The sequence below is a fragment of the Phallusia mammillata genome, chromosome 6 (assembly GCF_965637545.1).
Source record: "Phallusia mammillata chromosome 6, kaPhaMamm4.hap1.1, whole genome shotgun sequence".
NCBI classification, from domain to species: Eukaryota; Metazoa; Chordata; class Ascidiacea; order Phlebobranchia; family Ascidiidae; genus Phallusia; species Phallusia mammillata.
The window spans coordinates 22,731,745-22,754,628 of NC_137257.1; the positions used below are offsets into that span (position 1 = coordinate 22,731,745).

The window sequence follows — 22,884 nt, forward strand, 5'->3', positions numbered from 1 at the left end:
CATTTTGAGCTCAATAAGATTTAAACACTTCCTTCAGTTATCTGTTGCAATTAGAATTTTACTGACTTCAAATGTCAATCATGAGTATGTTGTACAATGTCGTAAACTTATAAACACTTTTGTTGTGGTGATTAAAAAAATGTATGGTAAAAGTTTTATCACATACAATGTTCATAGCCTGCTACATTTGCCTGATGATTATTTAACTTTTGGATCACTTGATTTGTGTAATTGTTTTTCTTTTGAAAGTTACTTGGGGGTTTTAAAGATTTCTGTGAAGTCAGGGTTTCCCAGTCGAACTTTATCCAAGGGCTATCTCCGAATCATACATGATATACCAGAAATATATTGCGGTTATCACAGAAGTTCTGGTTTAACGAGTACGTACGATTTTCTGACGTAATTCTAATATATAACTGCGAATTTCTGCGATGTTTCAATGAATATTCACAATTGAAAAGAACCGTTGTTTTCTTCTTTGATTTTTGCAAGGTTTATGTAAAAAATTCTTGGATGCTTTTAGCGAAGCATTTTTTAGAATCATATGTTTGTTTGTTTTTAATAAGACCATTTGTCGCATTATACGAAAGTTGGTTGATTTTTTTTAAAAATCAGACCCCTTGTCGCATTATATGCAAGTTGTACAGTGAGATAGCATCATTTTCAAAAAGGTCAAATAAACGTATGACCCAAACGTTGATAACAACGTTCCAGACAATCCAAGAGATTAAGGTTACTTGCGAGTCACCGCACAAGTATACGTCCTGTTTCGGCTTTCCGTTTGCGAACATTTCCTTTCAAATTCCTTTGGCGACAATAACCAAGAGATCGCATACGGCAATGACCGGCTGTTATCTCCCTTCCCGACCCCAAAAACAATCAGAGCGAGAGAAAGACTTCGGCCCGTTTAGCAACAAAGCAATCCGCGGCGACGATTTCTTAATTACAAGTTCAAATGACGTAATCGTGTAACGTTAAACACGTTACACTAGCTGCGTCCTACTCATGGTCAGGATTGGGGCCCAAACGACAGCATTCGAAAAAATCTTTATTTTAAATGTGGACAAGCTTTTACAGATCAAAATAACAACTTAATTGACTTTGAATTTGTGTAGATGTTATTCCACTCACTGACGTGTGACGACATCAAGATTGTTCTGTCAGGCGCAGCTGATTGGGACAACGGCTGGATGCAACAGCAAAAAGAAACCGACGGCAAAAGTGGTTCTTTAATAGAACCTATTGCATCATCCGATAAGGACGAGGCTTAGTGCAATTGAGCCTTATGGTCGTCTATAAATTACCTTATGCGACCGGAATGTGATCACTCACAACTTTTTATTTGCGGCATGTCTGTAATCGCCTAAATATTATGATGACTTTTCGTGCATTTAAAATATGTTCTTTATTTGAGTGTAAAATTTGTGAAACGATGACGTTACAGGACAGGTTTATCACAGTTTAATGAAAGAAAATCGCATATGTTGGTAGGGATTATGCGAGTATATTCTCAGAAAATCATGTAAGAACTTCGTATTAAATCATGTATGATCCGAAGTTAACTTTCCGTGTAAAACCACCCTATTGTCACCAGAATATCGTACGTAATACAACCATGAACTTACATATTAAATGTATGGATTCGGGGATAATTTTCCGCCTGGTTGCAGCAAGTAGCTCACTATGCTTTTAATCAGAACAAAAACATTCTTGCCACATCTGATATGCTTAAACAACATTGCCCTGTATATGCTTCACCCCTAGTAACCATCTACTGTAAGCACAACATTTTAAAAAGTTTTTACACAACAGTTTTGTAATTAAACGGAATTCGATTGCTGATTCAACTGTAAAAAATGGTTCCAATATTAGCAAAGTTTGTGATAATTTTGTGTTTCAAACTGATGTGTACTTTGTTGTTACATACTACATGTGCATATCACATTTTTTCAAATTTCCCACAAACTCAAGAATTGTGGAAGTGTCAGAAGTTATAAGAAAATTTTAATATTTTAAAGGTGGAATGTAGTATTTGAACTCTGGTACATGCCACTAATGTGTTGTGTCTAATATTTTACAGGTTTAAGTAATAACAAAACAAAATGAAACCCTATCTATGTGTAAAGTTTACCAATGGCACAAATGATATTGTACCAAAACTGTGGATGCGAGGACAAAATGCCTGTGTGTGGCCTCCCCCTACAAACCAAGGGAATATACAGACGGCGGTAAAAAATTGAATAGAACCTCAGCACGATTGGATTTCATGCCCTTGCGAAGTTTTGTGTCAAGCAAGTATGTGTGTTTTTTGGATGATTGTTCTCTGAGGTTTACAAGTTAGGTTTGTAGATACTCATGAAAGGTGCGTGCAAAAATTGTACAGCAGCAAGCCATCACCTTCAACAGAGGAATCTGCCAATGAAAGTTTGGTTAAAACAAACTAAATCTATCATTCAGCCCTCCCAAATCCATCGCGGTAAAGCTGCCTGATAGATTTGTTGCATCTGTAATCGTGCCGTTAATTGTTTCGCACGTGCTTTCTGTCATTAAATCAGCAACTGTTGCAGCAACTCGTTGTCCACCTAAAACTTGACTGAGTATTTCGTCTGGATATTGGCGTGACAATAAAGCATTTACAGTCAGTCGTAAGTAAGGGACTGTATTTGACACTCCACATAATTTATGTCGCTAGTCATGTTCTCGATATTGTCTTGTATCGCACCCGTAGCTTCATTGATAAAAAGACCGACGTATCTAGAATGGTTCGGTTTCTTAGTATGAAGTCGGAAGGTTAGACTTTCTTCTGTACAAGTCATTGGAACTAATATTATTCCGCCCGTACAAATAGCTTTTTGGGACTAACCAGCATGTAACTTGTTGTAAGCATTGAAGCTGATGATGGATACTAAGCCCCAAAGAAGGAACTTCCAGACGGTATAGTTTCCCAGTATCTGCTTCATGATGTGCAATCATTCGATGAATACCCATGGGAGTTGTCGTAGCGCAGTCAACATTTTTGGGAACCGACCATATAAACGTGTGTGTTCCAACTGTGCAAAAACCTTTTGTGTACGTTGCAGTTAGACAATATTCCCAACGCACTCTTCATTCGCTTGTTTATAGGGTCGTAGTATCTCGTAGAATTGGTTAAAACGGCATTGTTTACAAACCCTACATTGTTTGTGGGGCGTTTGTATTCTATATTCACCTTAGTCATTGTGGACCACAGGGCATCACTTCTTTCAATAAACGAGAGGTGCATTCTGTGTGAGGTGCCACTCTTCACATGTCCCGGCCGTGGGTGCTGGAGAGGAGACTGTACGTTCCGTATGAAACTTTCCTCCAAAGAAATAAAAATGACTCATAACTCGTTTTGTACATTTTAAACATATGTACCTCGATTGGAGTTTGATCTCTTGATGGGTTGAAACACGTTTATCAAACAGTTGTCCTTTTGAGGTGCTACAGTGTTTTTCTTGCAAGCCATAGGTTTTGATATATAATATTCGCCTTTTGACAGCGAATCATGGCATAACTGAAAATACCTAGGTTTACCAATAACAACTGGCGCAAAAGCAAGCGTGATTACAAAGAGTAACTTCATGATTTAGTATCTAAATCGTGCAGGTTTTCTAATGATTCTTCCTCTTCTTGTTCTGAATTCCTGTGGATCTTCTTCTGATATTGGTGCTTGAAATTCTTCTGCAGCTCCAATAGGATCGTTTCCGATGGAGTCGACAACTAAATTTAAAACTGACTGAGGTGTTCTTCTATCTACTTCTGTGGAAATAGGAACATCGGTTACTTGTGAATCACTAACTTCTAGTTGAGGCTGTTCAGAATTTGGCAAATATTCATGTGCTCGGAGTGCAGATTTTAATGATCTATGCCAGTGGTTCTCAAACTTTGTTATTGTCGGGGCCAAATGGTATTTTTTTTAAAAAAACGAAACCTTGAGAAAACCACTAAATAAGAAGACTGAAAGCTAAAAGTTTGGTGGTTTTCTGAGGGCTGGTGCGAGCCGCAAAAAAAGTAGTTGGGGGCCGCATGCGGCCCCGAAAACCGAGTTTGAGAACCACTAATCTATGCTGTCTTTGAAAGTACCCGTTACTGGCTGGGTGGTATGCAGTAGTTTGACTAAGTTTTGCACCTAAAAACTCACAAAGATCAGCAAATCTACCATAAGGTGCCAAATAACGTCCTAACGGTGCTCTGTTATGAATGTTAACCTTAGATTTCTGACAGGCAATAGGCAATTACATGACCTTCACCATTGCAGAATATCGGTTCTCAGCTTTTTAGTGGCTTTCATTCCTGGATGAGACAGGCCATGCAAAGCTTCAAAGACTTTCTTCCGATAAGATTGAGGAACAATTGGTCTAAAGATTCCGATCGAAACGTCGCCAAGGAGTGATTTGTCCGAATCTGGCAGTATTCGCCTAACAAGTTTCAAAGACACATACCTATCTGGTAGTTCAGCAAGAAAGGTCTCGTCTTCTTGTTCATCTGACAATTGATCCAGAGTAAATACTTCTGATGGTAAGGAAATAGAATTGACTTCAATTCTTGACAACGAATCTGCTACAACATTCTGAAATCCGGTTAAATATTATATTTTGTCAGTGAATTGGGCTATATAGTCAAAGTGGCGGGTTTGACGGGGTGAATGGTGATCGTTAGCTGATTGGAATGATTTAACTAGCGGTTTGTGATCAGTCACCACATTAAACGTTCGTCCCTGTAAAATGTACTTGAAGTTTTGAATAGCTCGATAATTAGCAAGCAATTCGCGATCGAATGTTGAGTATCGGCCGATGAAAGTGGTTTGGAATAGAATGCCAAAGGCTTCCACTGTCCATCTTCGAATTGATTTAAACATGCACCAAGACCACATCCGCTGCTATCACAGAAAGTTTTCCATCAATTTTGGGATGTGTAACATCATTTCATCACTCAACTTAGTTTTTGGATCTTCGAAAGCTGTTCTTTGAAATCGATTCAGGCGATAACTCTAGAGCAGGGGTGGGCACGCTTTTTGACAAACGGGCCAGAATTTTTTTCAAAAATGTTAGACGGGCCAAATCACTGTGTTAGTATAAATATGTTTATAACGCGGGTAAAACTACAACTGGCGTAGTGTGTGACGGTGCAGCGCATCCTGCCTTCACTGTGCATGATAACAAAGTCGAGTCGTGGTTCCGCTTAGCGGTTTACAGTTTTTTGCTAGTGTCTCTCTTTACCTTTGTCCGTACGTACTGTAACAACTAACAAAACCCAATAACATTTACAGCTCGCTGATGAAAATATTATGATACGTTCATGTACATACCCTTTTAAATCTAACTGACGTAAAGAGTCAAAAAGTAACACCACGAAGTTTATTTTCCAAACTATCCAAACCAATAAACGTACACATCCGAAGTGGCTACAAATCAACGCGTGCTTCCTCGTACAAAAAACACACACAGATAGATTGCAAAATAATCTATTGTGTAAAGATCAGAGTAAATTGACAAAACATGCCTCTTTATTTTAAAGAAACTATCGTAATGTTAAGTTATGAAGCGTTTTTTGCTGTACTAGCACGGCATGTCATGTGAAATGCATACTTTTGTTTGCGAAAAATTACATGAACATTTTGCCTAATGAACTTAAACACGTTTAGCCACAGATCTCAAATAACTACATTACATTATCATTTGCTAAAGCCTCAAAATTTGGGGCTAGTTTTGTTGTTGCAATTCTTAAAACAGATCCAAGGTGAGCATCAGTTAACTGAGATCTGTGACTAGATTTGTTGAAGTTCATTAGGCTAAACGTCTGTTCACAAATATATGTGGACCCAAACAAAACTAACATCCTTTGAGCCAACTCTCGAATTTTGGGAAACCTGGCATCATTTAGTGAAGCGTAAAACTCGTTTAGCTTCATAGCGTTGAAATTCTCTTTTATAATATAGTCGCATTGAAGGTCGATTAATTCCAACTGTAACTCGTGTGGTGCTGTTTGGGCTGTTTGTGAAAACGGGGATGACACTATCTCAAATGATTTTTGGAGTTTTTCAAAATCAAGAAATCGACGGGAAAATTCTCTATGCAGGTCATCAAGTAATTTACTATATTTTATGGTATTATTTGTGGCCAGTTCCGTCGACGCCAGCATGGGAAAATGCACGAAAGAACTGTTTGATATTTGTTCTGAAAAGAGAGTCAATTTAGCTTTGAAGGCCCTCACGTTTGTGTACAATTGGTGAGCAAGGTTATCTTTCCCTTGCAGCTTTGTGTTCAGCTCATTCATGTGTGAAAGTATGTCCCCAGCAAACGCAAAATCACACAACCAATCTCTGTCTTTTAGTTCAGGAAAATCTTCAGTTTTATCGATTAATTCCAAAAAAGAGCTAATCGCGTCTTTCAGTTCCCAAACGCGTTTACATGCTTTCCCCAAACTTAACCAGCGCACACGAGAATGGTAAAGTAAATCTTGGTGATCAGAATCGATTTCCTTGAGAAACTTGATAAACTGACGATGATGAAGACCTTTTGCTTTTATGTAGTTGATAAGTTTAACCACTGGCTTAACCACATGATCAAGCCGCAATACAGACTTACATAGAGCCTCCTGGTGGATAATGCAGTGCAAAAAAGTTATATCCAGCTCTGGATTTTCCTCTTTCATCTTATCCTGTAGTCTTTTTAACAGCCCGACGTTTTTTCCTGTCAAGTTTGGCGATCCATCTGTAGTGACATTCACAAGTTTGCTCCAAGGTAGTTTCTGTCTTTCAATAACACCAGACACTTTGTTAAACAAGTCTTCTCCTCGTGTTTGCCCCTTTATCGATTCCATCGCCAAAAACTCTTCTGTTATCTCGAATTTGTCATTAATTCCTCGGATAAAAATCAAAAGCTGAGCGGTGTCTTTTATATCATTACTTTCATCCAGTGCTAATGAATAAAACAAAAATGAATTTGCTACTCTTCTCAATTTGCTGGCCAAGTGCTCGTCAATCAATTCTACACGACGAGTTACTGTTCTTCGTGATAAGCTAATTTGTTCATATTTGCTTTTAGTATCCGGGCACAAAAGACCTGCTGTTTCTACCATGCACTCTTTTAAAAATTCTCCGTCGGAGAATGACTTGCTTGCTTTTGCTAACTTGAAAGCCAACAAAAAGCTTACCTTCATTAATGACGCCTGAGTTGCACTTTGCTGAAACAGAGAATTTTGCTGGAGACGAAAATTTTTGGCTAATTTCTGGGCAGTAGTTTTTCGCTGTTCAGTGGAATGACTGCTAAGATAATTAGGATGGTTGGCATTATAATGGCGGCGGATGTTGTACTCCTTCAACACTGCAACGTTTTTTTGGCATATCAGACAAACAGCAGTTGATCCAACATCTGTAAAAAAATATTTCGCTGTCCATTCTGATTTGAATGCCCTGCTCTCTGTATCGACTTTTCGTATTTTTGATACACTCATTTTTCGTTTTTCTAATATGATTTAGCTCAGTTCTGCAACTACGAGTTACAAAATTACAATGTGATTACAATTGACAAAATTACAATGTGATTACAATACTTTTTTGCACTAATTCCATATTTGCTTCAAACAGAGCTAAAAATCCACGGTGCGCGTGTACTGCCGCCTTTAACTACATTTTAACAAACATTTGCGCGGCCTCGGAAAAGAGCGTCCGCGGCCCTACGACTGCAGGTTGTGCTCTAGCTGAATTCTTTTAAAGTTAAGCAACCTTGCTAGACTAGAACAGAGGTACTGTTAGGTGTTGGAACAAACAAATCATTCACAATGCATGTGCTGTGACGAAACAATAAAAGAAGCTCTAACAATACGTATTAATGCGTTTGGGTTGAAGTTTGTCTTATTGTAGCATTATAAACGTTAAAAGAAATTAATTGATTAGTTTATGATGCACTAGTTTACACAAACATCTCGCGGGCCAGATTTAAGACATCGCGGGCCAGATTTGGCCCGCGGGCCGTAGTTTGCCCATGTCTGCTCTAGAGTCATTTGATGCCTTAAGCTTTCTGCAGCGTGAGGAACAAATTTCCGATAAAAGTTGTACATACCATGGAATCTGCGTAGATCGTTTGCAGTGGTTGGTTGAGGAAGCTCTCTTATAACATCGCCATTATAACAATGCTGAATGTATGTTTGTAATTGAAAATGGCACTTCCAGAGTTAGCTGGTGCCTGGATGGAAATGTGTTTGGCATCAAGTTTGGAAAATTCCATGTTTCTTCAAAACTTTTGGCAATAATTTTTCACTGTTCAATTGACGATGGTGCAAGATATTTTGGAGACAATATGTTCCAGATGGCCCAACAGGTTTCGGTGATTATTTTAAATACGGTCGAATGTCCTGTACGTTGATCCATGCGAAAATAGGTGTGGAATAAAGGAGGATCCAATTCCAGCTTGGAACAAAGTTTAAATTCGCTCTGTTTATCCTTGTCTTCAAATATTGGTTTAGGTTTTCAAATATACAGAAAATAATAATATTCATTTTTTCTTTTGTTTTTAAATATTTGCGCTTACCTTTTTCTTCGTTTATTCTCAGCAAGGTTTGCCAAACAAATTGCTGAAATTTGGAAGTGCAAAGCAGGACTGCCACTCCTTGGGATTTTTCCCAAGATCTTGGGACATATCTCACACTAATTATCTCAAGTTGGTAACTAAATCGTTGCGCTGAACGACGTTTTGCGCGAAACCCTGTGTTGCAACTGCTTAAGCTAAGCCTGTACTATAGGCTTTTGACGTCATAATTGTTATAACAGTTCCTTTGTCTGTGTCACACCACGTTTATAGGATGGTGATCAATTGGTGGATATAAATTCACTGAAAAGGTGTATTTTTTTGCTTGATTCACAATGGAAACACCACCAATCAAAAAAAGCAAACTTTTAACAGTGCTTGGTTAAGTGATCCAGAATTTAAAGATTGGCTGACTAAGACGAAGAAAAGAAATATGCAAATTATTGCAAATGTTGTCGCTTTAAGCTGAGAAACACTAACCGGTCTTCTCTAATGAAACACAAAAATTCCGTTAAACATAGGGATAACTATAAAATTGCAACTACATCAGCAGACATAACTCAATTCTTACTAAAGAAAAAATTTGCGGAATCTGAGCAAGTAGCAAAAAGTGGATTACTAATTAGTGGATTTTTTGCTGAACATAACATTCCTTTTGTTAGTGCTGACCATTTGATATGTGTAGAAAAGCCTTCCCAGATATTCGGATTGCTAAAAAACTAATATTGAAGAAATCTAAAATATCATATGTGATTCAAGATGACATTGCATTCCATGAAAATCAGTCACGGGTGTATGCAGGCGACAAAAATTTTCAGTTGTTATTGATGAGAGGACGGATATTTCTGTCAGTCAGATCTTAGCCTTGGTTGTCCGTTACTTTGATACTAACGTAAAAGATTTATTGGAAAAGTAAAGCATTCCTCTTAGTAACGTCATTGGGTTTAGAATCGACAATTGCTCCACTATGATGGGTGTGAAAAGTGGCTTTCAAAATCTGCTTCGAGATGAAATTCCGTCTGTTTTCGTGATGGGATGCGTCTGTCATTCGTTTGCACTCCGCTCAAGTCATGCAGTCAGTGTATTGCCAATGAGGAATTTTTCGCCACTGTTAGTTCCTGTTTTTCTCGAAGTTGTAAAAGACAGAGATTTTGTATTGATTCAAGAAGTAACTGGTACTTCTATTCATAACATAGAACAGTATGACGGAGAGTTGTCCCTTTCGAAACTGAGAAGAGACAAAATGCTGCCCATATAGCAAACAAAATTTATGAAATTTTGGTAATTGTGGAACTAAGCATATGCTACTATTTCTCCAATATCTCCTTCAGAAGGCTGATAAAATGAACACAGAATTTCAGTCTAAATTTTTCAGACTGCACAAATTGTGTGTTTCTGTATCTTTGGAATACAAGAACATTTAAGAACATACACAGTTTCTTCATCAAAGATATTGTTTTATGCCATTCATCTAGGCGGGAGAGCAATGGCACAATTTGAGAAAGCGCCCTTTGGAGAAGATTTTATCGAAAAAAGGTTCAGAAATGATTGTTTAAATGTTTTCGAGGAACTTGCCTCTGAAATCAAGAAAAGATTTCCGTTAAACACTGACTGCCTCGTCGGGAAATTAAATGTTTTGGACCCAATGTTGGCCAGAGACGTTGAACACCCAATTTCCTAACTTAATATCCGAATGCGAGTTAAACGAACTGGATGACCAATGGAGAAGTTTCAGATTATGTGCCAATAGTCTCGCAGAAAAAAATGAAAATGTTCCAGCGTATTGAGAAACATCAATGATGGCTTGGGTAACAGTAAATTTTCTTTACTGTCATCTTTTATGTGCACTCTAACTGTTTTGTCGCATTCTTCGGCTAATGTTGAGAGAACTTTTTCTCAAGTGAACTGCATTAAAACAAAAACAACCAATGCCCTCAAAGTGGAAACTAAACAATGTGTCACATAAAATTCTTAAAACTGGACGACCTGGGAACCATCAAAACTTTTAATAAAAGAACCGGAAAATGGCTCCGCCCATAGAAGAAGTGAAATAAGAAGAGCGAAAGAACAACGAAAAACCGGGACAGTTATCCTCTCTGCAGACGTTGAAGGCAATTAAGCTGATCGTTTTGAAATACGTACAACTGCAAACTAAAAAATCGTATTTTTGGTGTTCTAGACAGGTTGGCAAGATATGTGTATATTTGTAATAATATTCGTTACGTAACATTTCAGCTCCTAAAATGCACTCGAGTCACCACGTATTTTGCCATATTAGGTGAAAATATCTAGGGGGTGCTGCAGCTCCGCAGCACCCTAGCACGAGCCCCCCTGGTCAGTTTCCCTATAGCTGGTAGTAAGACATTGTTTTTTGGCTAGTTATGTATCAAAACTTTCCAATGTGTCCATACCAATAGCAGTGCTACGAGTGATAAATCGTGCATAGTTGCCACACTTAAAATATACATAATATCATCAGCAATGTTTGTTACCCCCTCTATGTTACTGTTTTTCAACCGTTTTTAGTTTTTCAACTAATTTTGATGTACTAGGCCAGTGGTTCCCAAACCATGCGCAGCGAGATGTCATTACGTGTGCCGCAGAAAATATTGAAATTGAAAACAATCAAGTAGAGTAGTAGTACCAGGTGCTTAGACCACTAGGCCAACATGCTCCACGTCTCTGAGATGTTCAACTATAGGCTATTTAACTATGAGAGTGACCTGTATTGCGGCTTTATGACCTCATAGTTAGTGCCTTTGTCAGCTATTTTGCTGTGCCATTTTAAACTAAAATAAAAAAATTAAAATATATTTTTGATTCAAATGTTCGAAGTGCGCCAAATAATTTTTGTTTTTTCTAAAATGCGCCTTAAAAGAAAAAAGTTTGGAAACCACTGTACTAGGTTTTGACACTAAATCGCACATATAGCTATTTAAGTTCGGGGGAGGAGGTTTTGTGGACACGTAACGTTAAAACTACTATTGTACCTAAATGCAGTATTTGCCGACATCCCCGCGCAAACAATTTTGCTAAACGTCAGAAAAGTTGTTGAATCTCGTTTCGGTTTAGACAGGGTCCGAATGTTATATATATATTTCTTAAAGCTCACCCAAGGTTAAATTGCACTAACCGTCAGCAATTTACCTGCGATTCAGGTATTTTATTATTAGACAACGAGTCTTATTATTAAACAACAATAAATGGAGCCAATTACGATAGAACAAACTGGTGGTGGCGGAAATACTTACGTAAATGGAAAGCCATTTCCGTCCATCGACTTAGACCTATGATTTTCGACCGGTGTCGACATGAAACACTAGTCAAACCATATATTACACTCAAACCAGCAAACTTCTTGTAGAACACCTGACGATCTGTCACGGAACACTAGCGTGCCGCGGAACACCGGTTGAAAGTCACTGCTTAATGTGGTATAAGACTCCTTTGGTAATTTTGGTAGATTTGGCTGTAAATGCGAGTTGACCCTCACCATAGAAAGTATAAACAATAATGTTTTTAAAAGTGTTCCAGTCTAAACAATATTATCTAGTAATTAGATATTGGACAAAAAAATGCTGTTGTATATCGTGTATATAGTATTTGGTCACAGCGCCAAAGCACATTTTCAAGTGTAAAACTTATGATCCTCATCCAAAACTTGTGCGAAGAAATTTGGTCTTTTTTGTGTAAAATTTGTATGGCAATAAACTAGTTGACTGCAAAAAATGTGTGTTTAGAGATTTAAATATGGAAACCGAAAGGTGCTATTGCAATAGGTGGATTTGGATAAAACACACCCAAACGGGTAGAAGGTAAAAGGTGGAAACGATTTGAATTCCCCCCAAGGGTAGATATGGTGAACGACCTTATTAGGTGGAGAATACCACCTATTTCATTTACAGTGTAGCTTTCTTTTTTTGCAAAATTAATGGTATGCAATGTTTCCCAAATTAATGTGATAAATTGCTCAGAAAGTTCAAAACACGCACATATTTGAAGTATATAATTGTTGTTTAGAAAGGTTTAACATGCCATGTCATGATCATTTCGCCAGTCCAGGAAGTTTGACGTTTTTTACACCAAGCAATACAGATTGTCCATTTAACGTTCCTAGCACTAGGGGACATTAATTTGACAATATGTATTGTTTTTTCAATTTACATTCAGACAAACACATTGCGGCCCATTTAATGCGTGATCGCCTTTGTTGCACAACCTAACCAAGTTCCAAAACGTTTCGCACAACTTCGAAAATAAACGGTCTACAACAGATTACTCGTCCGGCATATGCGAAGAAAGGTCGAACAAACAAACAAACAATTGGCGGAAGTTGCAGCGGTGTGTAGGCGATTAAGATGGGTGGACTGTGCCCTGTCAATTGTTCAACATCATTTCGTTCAGACCTCATGATCATTATACAACTTTTATGTTTTTCCAGAACTGATTAGTACACAAACAAATTTGTTTGCTTAACTGCCTGTTCTTGCCATACTCCATCAAATTCATCAACAGCACTTATTAGTGCTACTTTTCGTGTTGTGAGTGTGTTGGATTGTATTTGCAACAGTTACCACACGTTTTACTGAGTTGCATTTTTGTGCATAAAATACTGGTTTGCTTTTGATATTACAACATTGTTGCAGTAGCTTTCCAGCAGTAACAGTTGATTGATCCATCAGATTTTTGAAGACTTGTCAGCACTGTTAGTTTTCTACTACATTCTGCAACAATTCCAATAGCTGAACAGTATTTTCAATCTCGCAGACAAAGACAAATAGTCGTACTGTCCGATCTCGACGAACGAAACCAGCGCGTTCCGACTGCTTGGGAAAACCGGCTTCCAACTGCCCAACAGCAATGCCGTGATTTCTTTCAGAGGGCAAATCTTCAACACACAGCACACAACCCTTGCTGCAGTCCATATCACAAAAGTTAACATCTAGGGTCAAAGACGGTGCGTGGAAATGCTGTAACTCTTGCTTTTCTCTCTTGCCTTGCCAACTTTCCCTTTCTTGCTCACTACCGCGACCGACATCTCCATCCGACCGCCCCTGCAAATCATCGACCTATTTTGTGCCCCGCCACAATCAATGGCCCTCCGAATTGCTATGCTTGCTGAGGACGCAAGACATCTTTTCCTTTATTAAGTCCACGTTGGAAACACGCGAAGGGCACAACATGGTTATCGATGCAAAGACGGGATATTTAAACTGACATTAAAATCCACATCACCGCAACACAATATCGACTCCGTTTCGAACCCTAACAGGAAAACAGCCCTTCGACGTGCACACGACTGGTTAATGTCATGTCCCAATAGCGAATTCAGTAACTATGTGCAAAAATTACAACGCAACGAACTTGTCAAAAAAACCAACATCAGCGTCATTTGCAACGAGAAATACTAGGAGTGCACCATCTGGCCTGTTCTGTGTTGGAACCGTAAATGGTGCGATTCATCGATCCACAATGCCACAAGACACGCCAGTATGAAGAAGGCGTTTTGTGTAAAAGCAATGTCGACCATCGTGGACGATGGTCAACCTTTTGAATTGATTAGATTCAACTACGATCGTTGGCGTTTTAAAACCATTACAGGGGCAATCAACACTTCGAATAAATATGGCTACTCACCTGCGAGAGCGCTAGATTGAAAAGACTTTTCTTCAACTTACTGGCAGTGGCAACATTGCTATCTGATCGATTGCACAGCACAGTTCGGACTTCCCGATGTATTCATCACAATTAGTCCCTACGAGTGGACTTTTCCAGAGTCTTCTTGGCTAGAAGAAGGAATGAAATCATCTGGATGTGATCCAACCGACCTTGCATTATGGGAAACAAGGCACATCGCGCATATCCTTGAACAGTTCATACGAGGGTACATCTTCGGAAAAAACAAATACAACTGGCGCAATCCCATCCTTGGACAAACAATTTCATCTCATACTTTTACTGGTTTGAATTTCAACAAAGGGGGAACCCTTCACGTCCACTTGATTGCGTGGTTAAACGACAGAACGATGGCACGCATCAAATCAACCATCACTGCAAATGATGAAGACCTCGCCAAATTAGATGAGAGGTTCCAGAAAAGGGACAAATCAGCACAAGCTGATTGTCAGCGAAAACCTAATCATCATTTTGACAGCGTCACCAGATTCATTCCAAGGGGCTACTCCATTCTTATCTCTCTGCAACCAAGCATAGACCTGCAGATGGGCAACTCACAGTCACTGTTGCTTAAGCAATTACGTTACCGGATATGTAGCTAAACATGTTTATTAACACATTTCGACAGTCACTCCATGACAGTTAGGTACATCAAAACAATGACTCCTAGTGAACCGGAAAAGACACTCGCTTTGGAAGGCACTTAACTGGCTTACACTTCAAAACATACTTGTGTCCCGTGTCACCAGCCCGCGCCCATTCCTGCAAAGTTCTTACCTTTTACCCACAATGAGCACCTGAAGACAACGATACAACCTTATAGTAGGTTGTGGACAAAAACTACATTGCAAACCAGACCATTGAACCTTACAAGGACCACAAAGAAACTTTAGTGGCATGGAAAATGTTATCTCCAACCAACGACACCTACTTTTCCAAGATGATACACTGTAAATTTTTGGGGTGGAAAAAAGGTGGTAATTACAAATATATGTTGGCATATTACACGTTATGGTGTGCTTTTCCAATGTGATGTGGAATTTCACCACCACACCTTGTAAAAACCCAACCTTGTGTTGTAAATTGCCACCTCAAAATCTAGACGTGTAATTTTCCACCCAAAATTTTTTTCCGACCCCAGTTATGGTAGAACATTACACGCATTTGTGTTTGGAATTCCCACCTTTGCATGTTTTGGCAAACATTCTAATTGTAAAGTGTTCTCCATTAATGGAAAACAGCTATCAGGCAATTAGAACAATGTTCACAGTAAGCGCTTTATTGCGTTAAAGGTTTAAGCTGCCTTCAAGTATTACCTTGTTATGACGTCAAAAAGGCCCTAAAAGGTAAAAAAGTCAATTTAACAAACATGTCGGGAAGAAGTTAAAAATTCTGTTATGTTGCAATGTACAAGAATAGTATTTGCAAATGTAGTTTACCGTATACAAAAAACAAAAGTGTTTGATAAAACTTCGCTTGCATAAGATTTTTGTGTTTTCCCGCGGTTATTTGCAACGGATTACCCACGGCCACGTTTAGAAATGTTTATGTCGTCAGGACTCGGGGTCGAGGTAAGCCTAAGCGTTTTTTTTGTTCAGGTTTTTGTTGACGTTTAAGACTAAAAATATTTTGCTTAAAGTTGTTTGGTTGTTTTAAAAGACCCACTGTAGAGATGATTCCTTGCCCGTTTTTCTCTTGCGCCCAAAATTTCGAAAGAAAACAACTACTTCATCATTTGAGATACGAACACATCCGAACATCGTCGTACACGTGAAAAATAAATGAATGTGGTTTTTGTTATAGCAGCACACGAAGCTATGAGAAGCATTTACAAAGGGATCACAGCTGTATAGATGATGCAGGACAACTGTTGGAAGTTAATGATATTGAGCCAGAAGATTATTGCAATGCTGCTTCGACCTGTACCGTTGCTTTAGGTCAGTGGTTCTTAACCTTTTTTTTCCAGCGCCCCTTTTTTGAGATTTCCATAGGCTGACGCCCACCAAAATGAGTGTTGTACTAAAGCAGGGGTGGGGAACCTTTCTGTTTATATAGGCCACCAAACGGTTTATCAACACTCGTTTAGGCTGCATAGACTTTTTCCCAGACCAAGGACAGTGGTGTTCAAACTTTTTAAATTACAGAATGGTTGTTTTGGTATTTCCTCGTAGAGTAGTAGGACTTACGGCCCAATCTGAATAAAATTACTCACTACATTTCCACCTTTACTTCAACTATTTCACCTAGAAACTCGCTTGTATATAAATATCAATGATCTAAGAGCAGCTTGTGACATCACAGATGAGTTTAATACATGCGATTATGCGAAAACAATTGTTCTTTTTCAACGCAAGTAAGATTATAGAACCGTGGGCACTGGTAATCCCACATCATTTGCTTTGTGTACCAATATGGAACCATTGGCTCTAGTTTAAAAGCCGCTGCTCTAGAACTAATCAAATAGTAATGTGGAATAAAAGAAAAAAATATGTTTCTGTCTATTTTTCAACGCCTGGTGCTGTCTGTAATAACAACATCTTAAAAATGTATTTTGACATCGAAGGCCGCACTTATTGCCCTAGAAGGCCGCATGTGTCCTTACTTTTTAGATCTAAAGATATTAATCCTAATTCTAAGTACAAAATAATATATCGGATCTTTCATTAAGTTTCAAGACTTTCAATTTAGGTTTTTTTTATTAGCACTCAACCGCCATGTCACTTAATCAACTCTACATTAATGACAGGGCTTTTGTTTCGACCTTAAAACGTATTTGGCAACTTTACTCGTATTATGATTGGGTAATGAGTTCTGTCGGGAACAAAACAAAGTTCAAAATGGTTCTATGTTAGATGTAAGATCCAGATTTGGACGTTTTACGGTTTAAAACCGTAGTTACACCTTCTTAACATAGCGCCCCCCGAGTATTTCCGTTTGCCATCTGGTTCTTCAACAGAAACTTACCTTTTGGACAAATATTTTTTGTTGCACATTTGGAGTAGCTTTCAAAACAAAGCAGTTCTTGATAATGTCTGCCAGTCACTAGGACTAGTCAAACCTATCACAATATCTTTAGATGATGGTGATAGTTTTCAGTATGTTTCAATTTTAAATAGCTTAAATAAATATTTAATGCACAAAGATGTTTGGCTTGCCGTTAAGCAAAGACCATGTTGTCTTTCAGAAACAGCTCTTGATGATTTCACTTCCCGGTCATATTTTAGACAACACCCTTTTTTTAAAAGAAAGAACTGATTTGATAAGAATTCATTTGTACTTTAATGAACTTGAGGTGTGTAATCCCTTAGGATCATCCAAAACAAAAAATAAGCTGGGTTGTTTTTATTATTACATTGGAAATGTTGGACCAAAGCACACTTTATCATTAAGAAACATTTTTTTGGTTTTATTAGTAAAATGTTGTACATTGAAGAAACATGGATTTGATACGATAGTTAGTCCAATGGTTGCTGACATTAAGCAACTGGAATACAATGGGTTAGTAGTTAATTCACCCATATCCCCTGAAACTGAAGTAAGAATCTTTGGAACAATTGCAACTGTGTCAGCGGACAACCTGGGTGCCCATCAATTGGCTGGATTTCGCCAATGTTTTTCAAATGGACAGATTTGCAGATACTGTCTGTGGTCTTATAGTGATTTGAAAAATAAAATGCAGTGAGCAAGAATTTGTGGTTCGGACACTTGAAGTACATAAAAAACATTTAGATGCTGTTTGCCAAGATCCTGTGCTTGCTCCAGTGTATGGTATTTTAAAGGACAATCCCTTTAGTATGAAACAAGGCTTTTTTAGCGTTGAATCTTTTCCACCAGATGTAATGCATGACTGCTTAGAGGGAGTGATTCCTTTTTTTGCAAGCATTATTTAGGCATCTGAACAGTGGCGGCTCGTGCCTAAAATTACTGGGGGTGCTGCTTCGAGACCGTGTATTGCAATTCCACGGAAAACTGACACCGTAAAACACGTGACTTTGCCACGCAATTTACTATTTTCTGATAGGTGGCGCACGGGATCAATGGCGCGTAAATGGCGTATTATATTGGAACCCGTTTAATTGTGTTTTGTTACTTTCTTGTGACAAAAATATCTAATATAAGTGGCGTATTCCAAGAAAAAAATACCAAACTTTCCAGTTAAAGTCTAATGTGTGGCTTGTTACTTTTGTTTGAAAAAATATTTGTGTTAATGCATTTCAGCTAAAAATGGAAAATTTTGTGTTTCAAAATTGCACTATACAAAGTATAACGATGCGGGAGGGTGGGGTAAAGGTAAATGTGAAATAGCTAATAAAGAATGAAGAAAGTTCAATATGAATAATTTAAAATATTGTGTTTGTTGCAGAGAAAACGGACATTTAAAAAAAGAGAGAAACGGTAAGATTAAGGTTTTATCGTTAAGTAAAATAGTTTTTGTGTAAAGCATAGTTCCAATTGTTTAATAAACATCAATTAATTTTTAGATTCATACCATATCACAGATTTTGTGAGCTGCAAAGGTTAGTGAATTTTGTAAAATAAGTTTTTATTGGAAAGTGTATGTTTTATATTTCTAACCCTACTTTTATTTTAAAGGCTGAAGAGGATTTCCCCAGCAGCTAAGTAAACAAGATATTATCATTTTTCATGCAAACCGTGTAATGTATTATTTGTTTACAGATGGTTGCCCAGGGAAGTGTTTTTTCAAGAAGTAAGGCCTATTTTTTAATTTGTGTCTTTTGTATATACAGCTAATGTGACACTATTGTTTTATTGCAGAACTTAGAACAAATTAATGAAACTGTAAGTTTGTGTTGATGTCTAATTTAATGTTGTAATGTAATGGTACAACTAATGACACTATTGTGTTTTTGTAGAATGTAGAAAAAGAAAATGAAACTGTAAGTTTGTGTTGATGTCTAATTTAATTTAATAATGTAATGGTACAACTAATGACACTATTGTGTTTTTGTAGAATGTAGAAAATGAAACTGTAAGTTTGTGTTGATGTCTAATTTAATTTAATAATGTAATGGTACAACTAATGACACTATTGTGTTTTTGTAGAATGTAGAAAATGAAAATGTAAGTTTGTGTTGATGTCTAATTTAATAATGTAATGGTACAACTAATGACACTATTGTGTTTTTGTAGAATGTAGAAAAAGAAAATGAAACTGTAAGTTTGTGTTGATGTCTAATTTAATTTAATAATGTAATGGTACAACTAATGACACTATTGTGTTTTTGTAGAATGTAGAAAATGAAACTGTAAGTTTGTGTTGATGTCTAATTTAATTTAATAATGTAATGGTACAACTAATGACACTATTGTGTTTTTGTAGAATGTAGAAAATGAAACTGTAAGTTTGTGTTGATGTCTAATTTAATTTAATAATGTAATGGTACAACTAATGACACTATTGTGTTTTTGTAGAATGCTGAAAAGTAAAAAGATTTGTAAGTATGCATAGTACATGCATCCCATGACAAATGTAGTTTTGTTATCGACCTGTTTTTTGTGTTTCGCAGAAAAAGGAAATACAAGTTTTGGGAGTTGCTTATGGTGTTATTCTTTTAGGTTCATGGGAAAGAATTAACACTTATTAGCACAAAGCTACAGGGTAGTTGATGACAGTTTAGGGCAGGGATAATTAACTTTTTTTGCAATTGCTAATGAAATATTATGAGAATTCCAACCACACCCATGAGGCTCTCATTTGTGGTCGTTGGCATTTTTGTTAACCCAGACGCCTCGCCAGTAGCCCTATGAAACTGGGGGTTTGTAGTACAACCGCACATGTTGAGCGTTCAAGCCTTTAGGTCTTATAACCAGCTTAGGCTATTGGTTAACCACACCTTTTGAGCGTTCAAGACTGCAGCAGACTTCTTGGTTAACCACACCGATAAGGCGTTCAAGCAAAAAAGCTTATTGGTTAACCACACTCAGGCGTTCAAGCAAAAAATGCTTATTGGTTAACCACACTCAGGCGTTCAAGCAAAAATGCTTATTGGTTAACCACACTCAGGCGTTCAAGCAAAAATGCTTATTGGTTAACAACACTCAGGGTATCAAGCAAAAACAAATATTAAAAAAATAATGAGCACATAACATTAGTTTTTGCTGTTCTTGGTTAAAACATCTGTACTTTATTCTAATCTTTATTCATAACTAGTTAGCGTAACTGCCGAAAGGATGTGTAATAACTTTTCTACAGCACAAAACACCCTGTTGCAAAATTCGCAACACCTTCACTAACATTTAAAACTTACTTTAAACTTAGTGCTTGCCTTCATAAGTGAAATGAATCATAGCGTTGTAGCAAGAAGCAATTATTTAAAAATAAAATCCATTCTCCTATTTTTAATTTTAGCAAAACGATCAATAACTTTCTCCTTTATTTCCAAATGATAACTAAGAAACTGTTTTTCTATTGTAAGCACTGCAAGTGCATTAAGTCTTTCTGAATTCATTGTGCTTCTTAAAAAAGTTTTTATCCTTTTCAGTGTAGAAAAGCATCGTTCTGCTTCTGAAGTAGTCATGGGAATTGTTAAAAGGATTTTAATTAGTTTTGTAATTTCACTCAAAACATCCTCCAGATTTTTTTCCAAGACAAATTTCAAAAGCTCAAGTAACTTGCAATATTCATGAATATCAGATCTACTGTAGAACACTTTTAGTTCAGTTTCCAGCTTTTCTTTGTCCACAAAAGGATATGCATGAGTGGTCACTGCTATCTCATCTGTAGGAAGTTCAATCTTAAAACTAGTGAAACATTTCCTGTCAAACAATTTGGCAGCTACCAGGTGTTTAGTGGAAGAGTATCTGTCCATTATATCAACACATATACAGTCACACACCTCCTTGGCTTCTGCCTTGAGTGTTGTTGAAGAACTTTCACAGTAATTTGAATTTCTTATTTCAGAAATAGCATACTTAAAATTAGTTATGTATTCATTGACCTTGAACACTTCAATTTCCCGAGATTGCATTTGGTTGTAAATAATTTCGACATGAGGCATAATCTGATAAAAAAGCTCTAACCAAAACTTGAAATTATCATCAGTCAAGTATTTCAAAATTCCTGTCGCTTCTGCAATCGTTTGATCTGCCTTTGATGTTTCCTGAATTTCAGTAAGGCATTTTTTTAATGGTGGCAAATTTTCATAAACTCTTATTATGGTCCGAATATTGAAGTTCCACCTTGTAGGAGATGGACGAGGAATCCTGACATCCATATGTTTCTTGAGAATAGAAACACGTTGTGGTGATCTTGAGAAAAATGTTGGAATGGCCAAAACATTAGAAAAGAATATTCTTGCATTTCGACTAATACTTGCTGCATTTTTCATAATTAAATTGAGTTGATGTGCATAACAGTGGATGAAATGCGCATTACCATACACTGCTTTTATTTTTGCTTGAACTCCAGCTTTTTTGCCCCTCATCACATTTGCACCATCAAAAGTCTGTGCTATTAATTTTTGTTGGTTTCCTTGAAGTATTATGTTCAATTGTTCTAAAATACATTTTGATATGCCATCAGCTGTTTGATTTTCTGGAGTAAAAAAACCCCAAAAGCGCTCATATATTTTTCCATCCAATAAGTACCGAAGCACAATGACCGTTTGTGTAATTTCCGAAACATCTGTAGTGTCATCAGCCATGACGGCAACAAAAGAAGATCTTTTGATTTCTGCCCTTATCTCATCACGGTAAATTTGTAGAAGGCAGTCAAGTATTTCATTTTGAATTGTCTTTGAAACACCTTTGAAAACTGTACTTGTTTCTAAGTGTTTCTTTAAATCTGGATCTAACTTAGATGCAAAATTGACTAAACCCTTGAACACCCCAGGGTTAACTGCATCATCTTTTTCATCATGTCCACGTAAGGGGGTTTCAAAATTTCCACAGAATAAAATGCAGTCTAGTATTTTAGACAAAATTTCACGATTCTTTTGTACCTGTTTGTTGTGTTCATCAATTGAAAGTCTATAAGCCTTGCTAAGAGTTTTGCTAATATCAACAGTACCCAGTAGGGAAAGTGAAACTGCATTGTCCACATGCTTCTTTGATTTCTCATGTCTTTCTGCTTTTTCATTTATTCTGCCTATATTTCTAAAACCTTCCTTTGTCCAGCATGTTTCATTGTCTCCAAACAGCAAACATGGAAAACAGAACAGTGCATTTTTAACTTCACAGCCAAAGCCATTTTTTTTTTTGGTACCATTCACAATTAAAACTGCGTATGTATTTCTTTTGATTGCTTATTCCTGATTGACATACTGGAATAGCAGGTGTTGGACGCCCTTTTTTCTTTATGCTAACTTTTTCAGCCGATGATAGTTGTGAAAACTTGAGCTGCTGAAGCTCACTTACAGTCACACAACCCGAATCTTGAAAAGCCATGGTTTGTTCAAATTCATAAATAACTATAAAACGTGATCAAATACAATAGCTGGAAGAATAATTTATAACTGTAGGCCTTGTCTAAGAATGCTAACCTGAGACTCGCTACACGGGTTTGACTTTGGAGCTCACTGACGCGAAGCAGACAGCACAACTAGCGCTACGTCACGCGAGGGGCTGCGCGAGCCACAGCCCCCTCTCGCCTATTTCGCCCGGCATGTAGCTTTTCCAAGTGCGCATGCGCACAACTGAA

At 37.4% G+C, this 22,884-nt stretch overlaps 1 protein-coding gene, 1 long non-coding RNA gene and 2 pseudogenes across 2 annotated transcripts; 2 read left to right on the forward strand and 2 right to left on the reverse strand.

Moving 5' to 3' along the window:
* Nucleotides 1-2,430: 2,430 nt before the first annotated feature.
* LOC145234501 (uncharacterized) lies at nucleotides 2,431-3,606 on the reverse strand (annotated as a pseudogene).
* A 1-nt stretch (nucleotide 3,607) lies between these two features.
* Nucleotides 3,608-7,476, reverse strand: LOC145234502 (general transcription factor II-I repeat domain-containing protein 2-like). The gene is made up of 3 exons (XM_080099227.1): nucleotides 5,692-7,476; nucleotides 4,464-4,591; nucleotides 3,608-3,884 (listed from the first exon to the last, which is right to left on the reverse strand). Exons 1-3 carry the CDS (start codon nucleotides 7,474-7,476, stop codon nucleotides 3,608-3,610), a joined length of 2,190 nt encoding a protein of 729 aa, XP_079955353.1.
* A 705-nt stretch (nucleotides 7,477-8,181) lies between these two features.
* Nucleotides 8,182-15,118, forward strand: LOC145234503 (uncharacterized; annotated as a pseudogene).
* A 5,768-nt stretch (nucleotides 15,119-20,886) lies between these two features.
* LOC145233062 (uncharacterized) lies at nucleotides 20,887-22,416 on the forward strand. The gene is made up of 2 exons (XR_013861006.1): nucleotides 20,887-21,356; nucleotides 21,433-22,416. It is a non-coding gene; the product is annotated as an uncharacterized LOC145233062 (long non-coding RNA).
* Nucleotides 22,417-22,884: the final 468 nt, after the last annotated feature.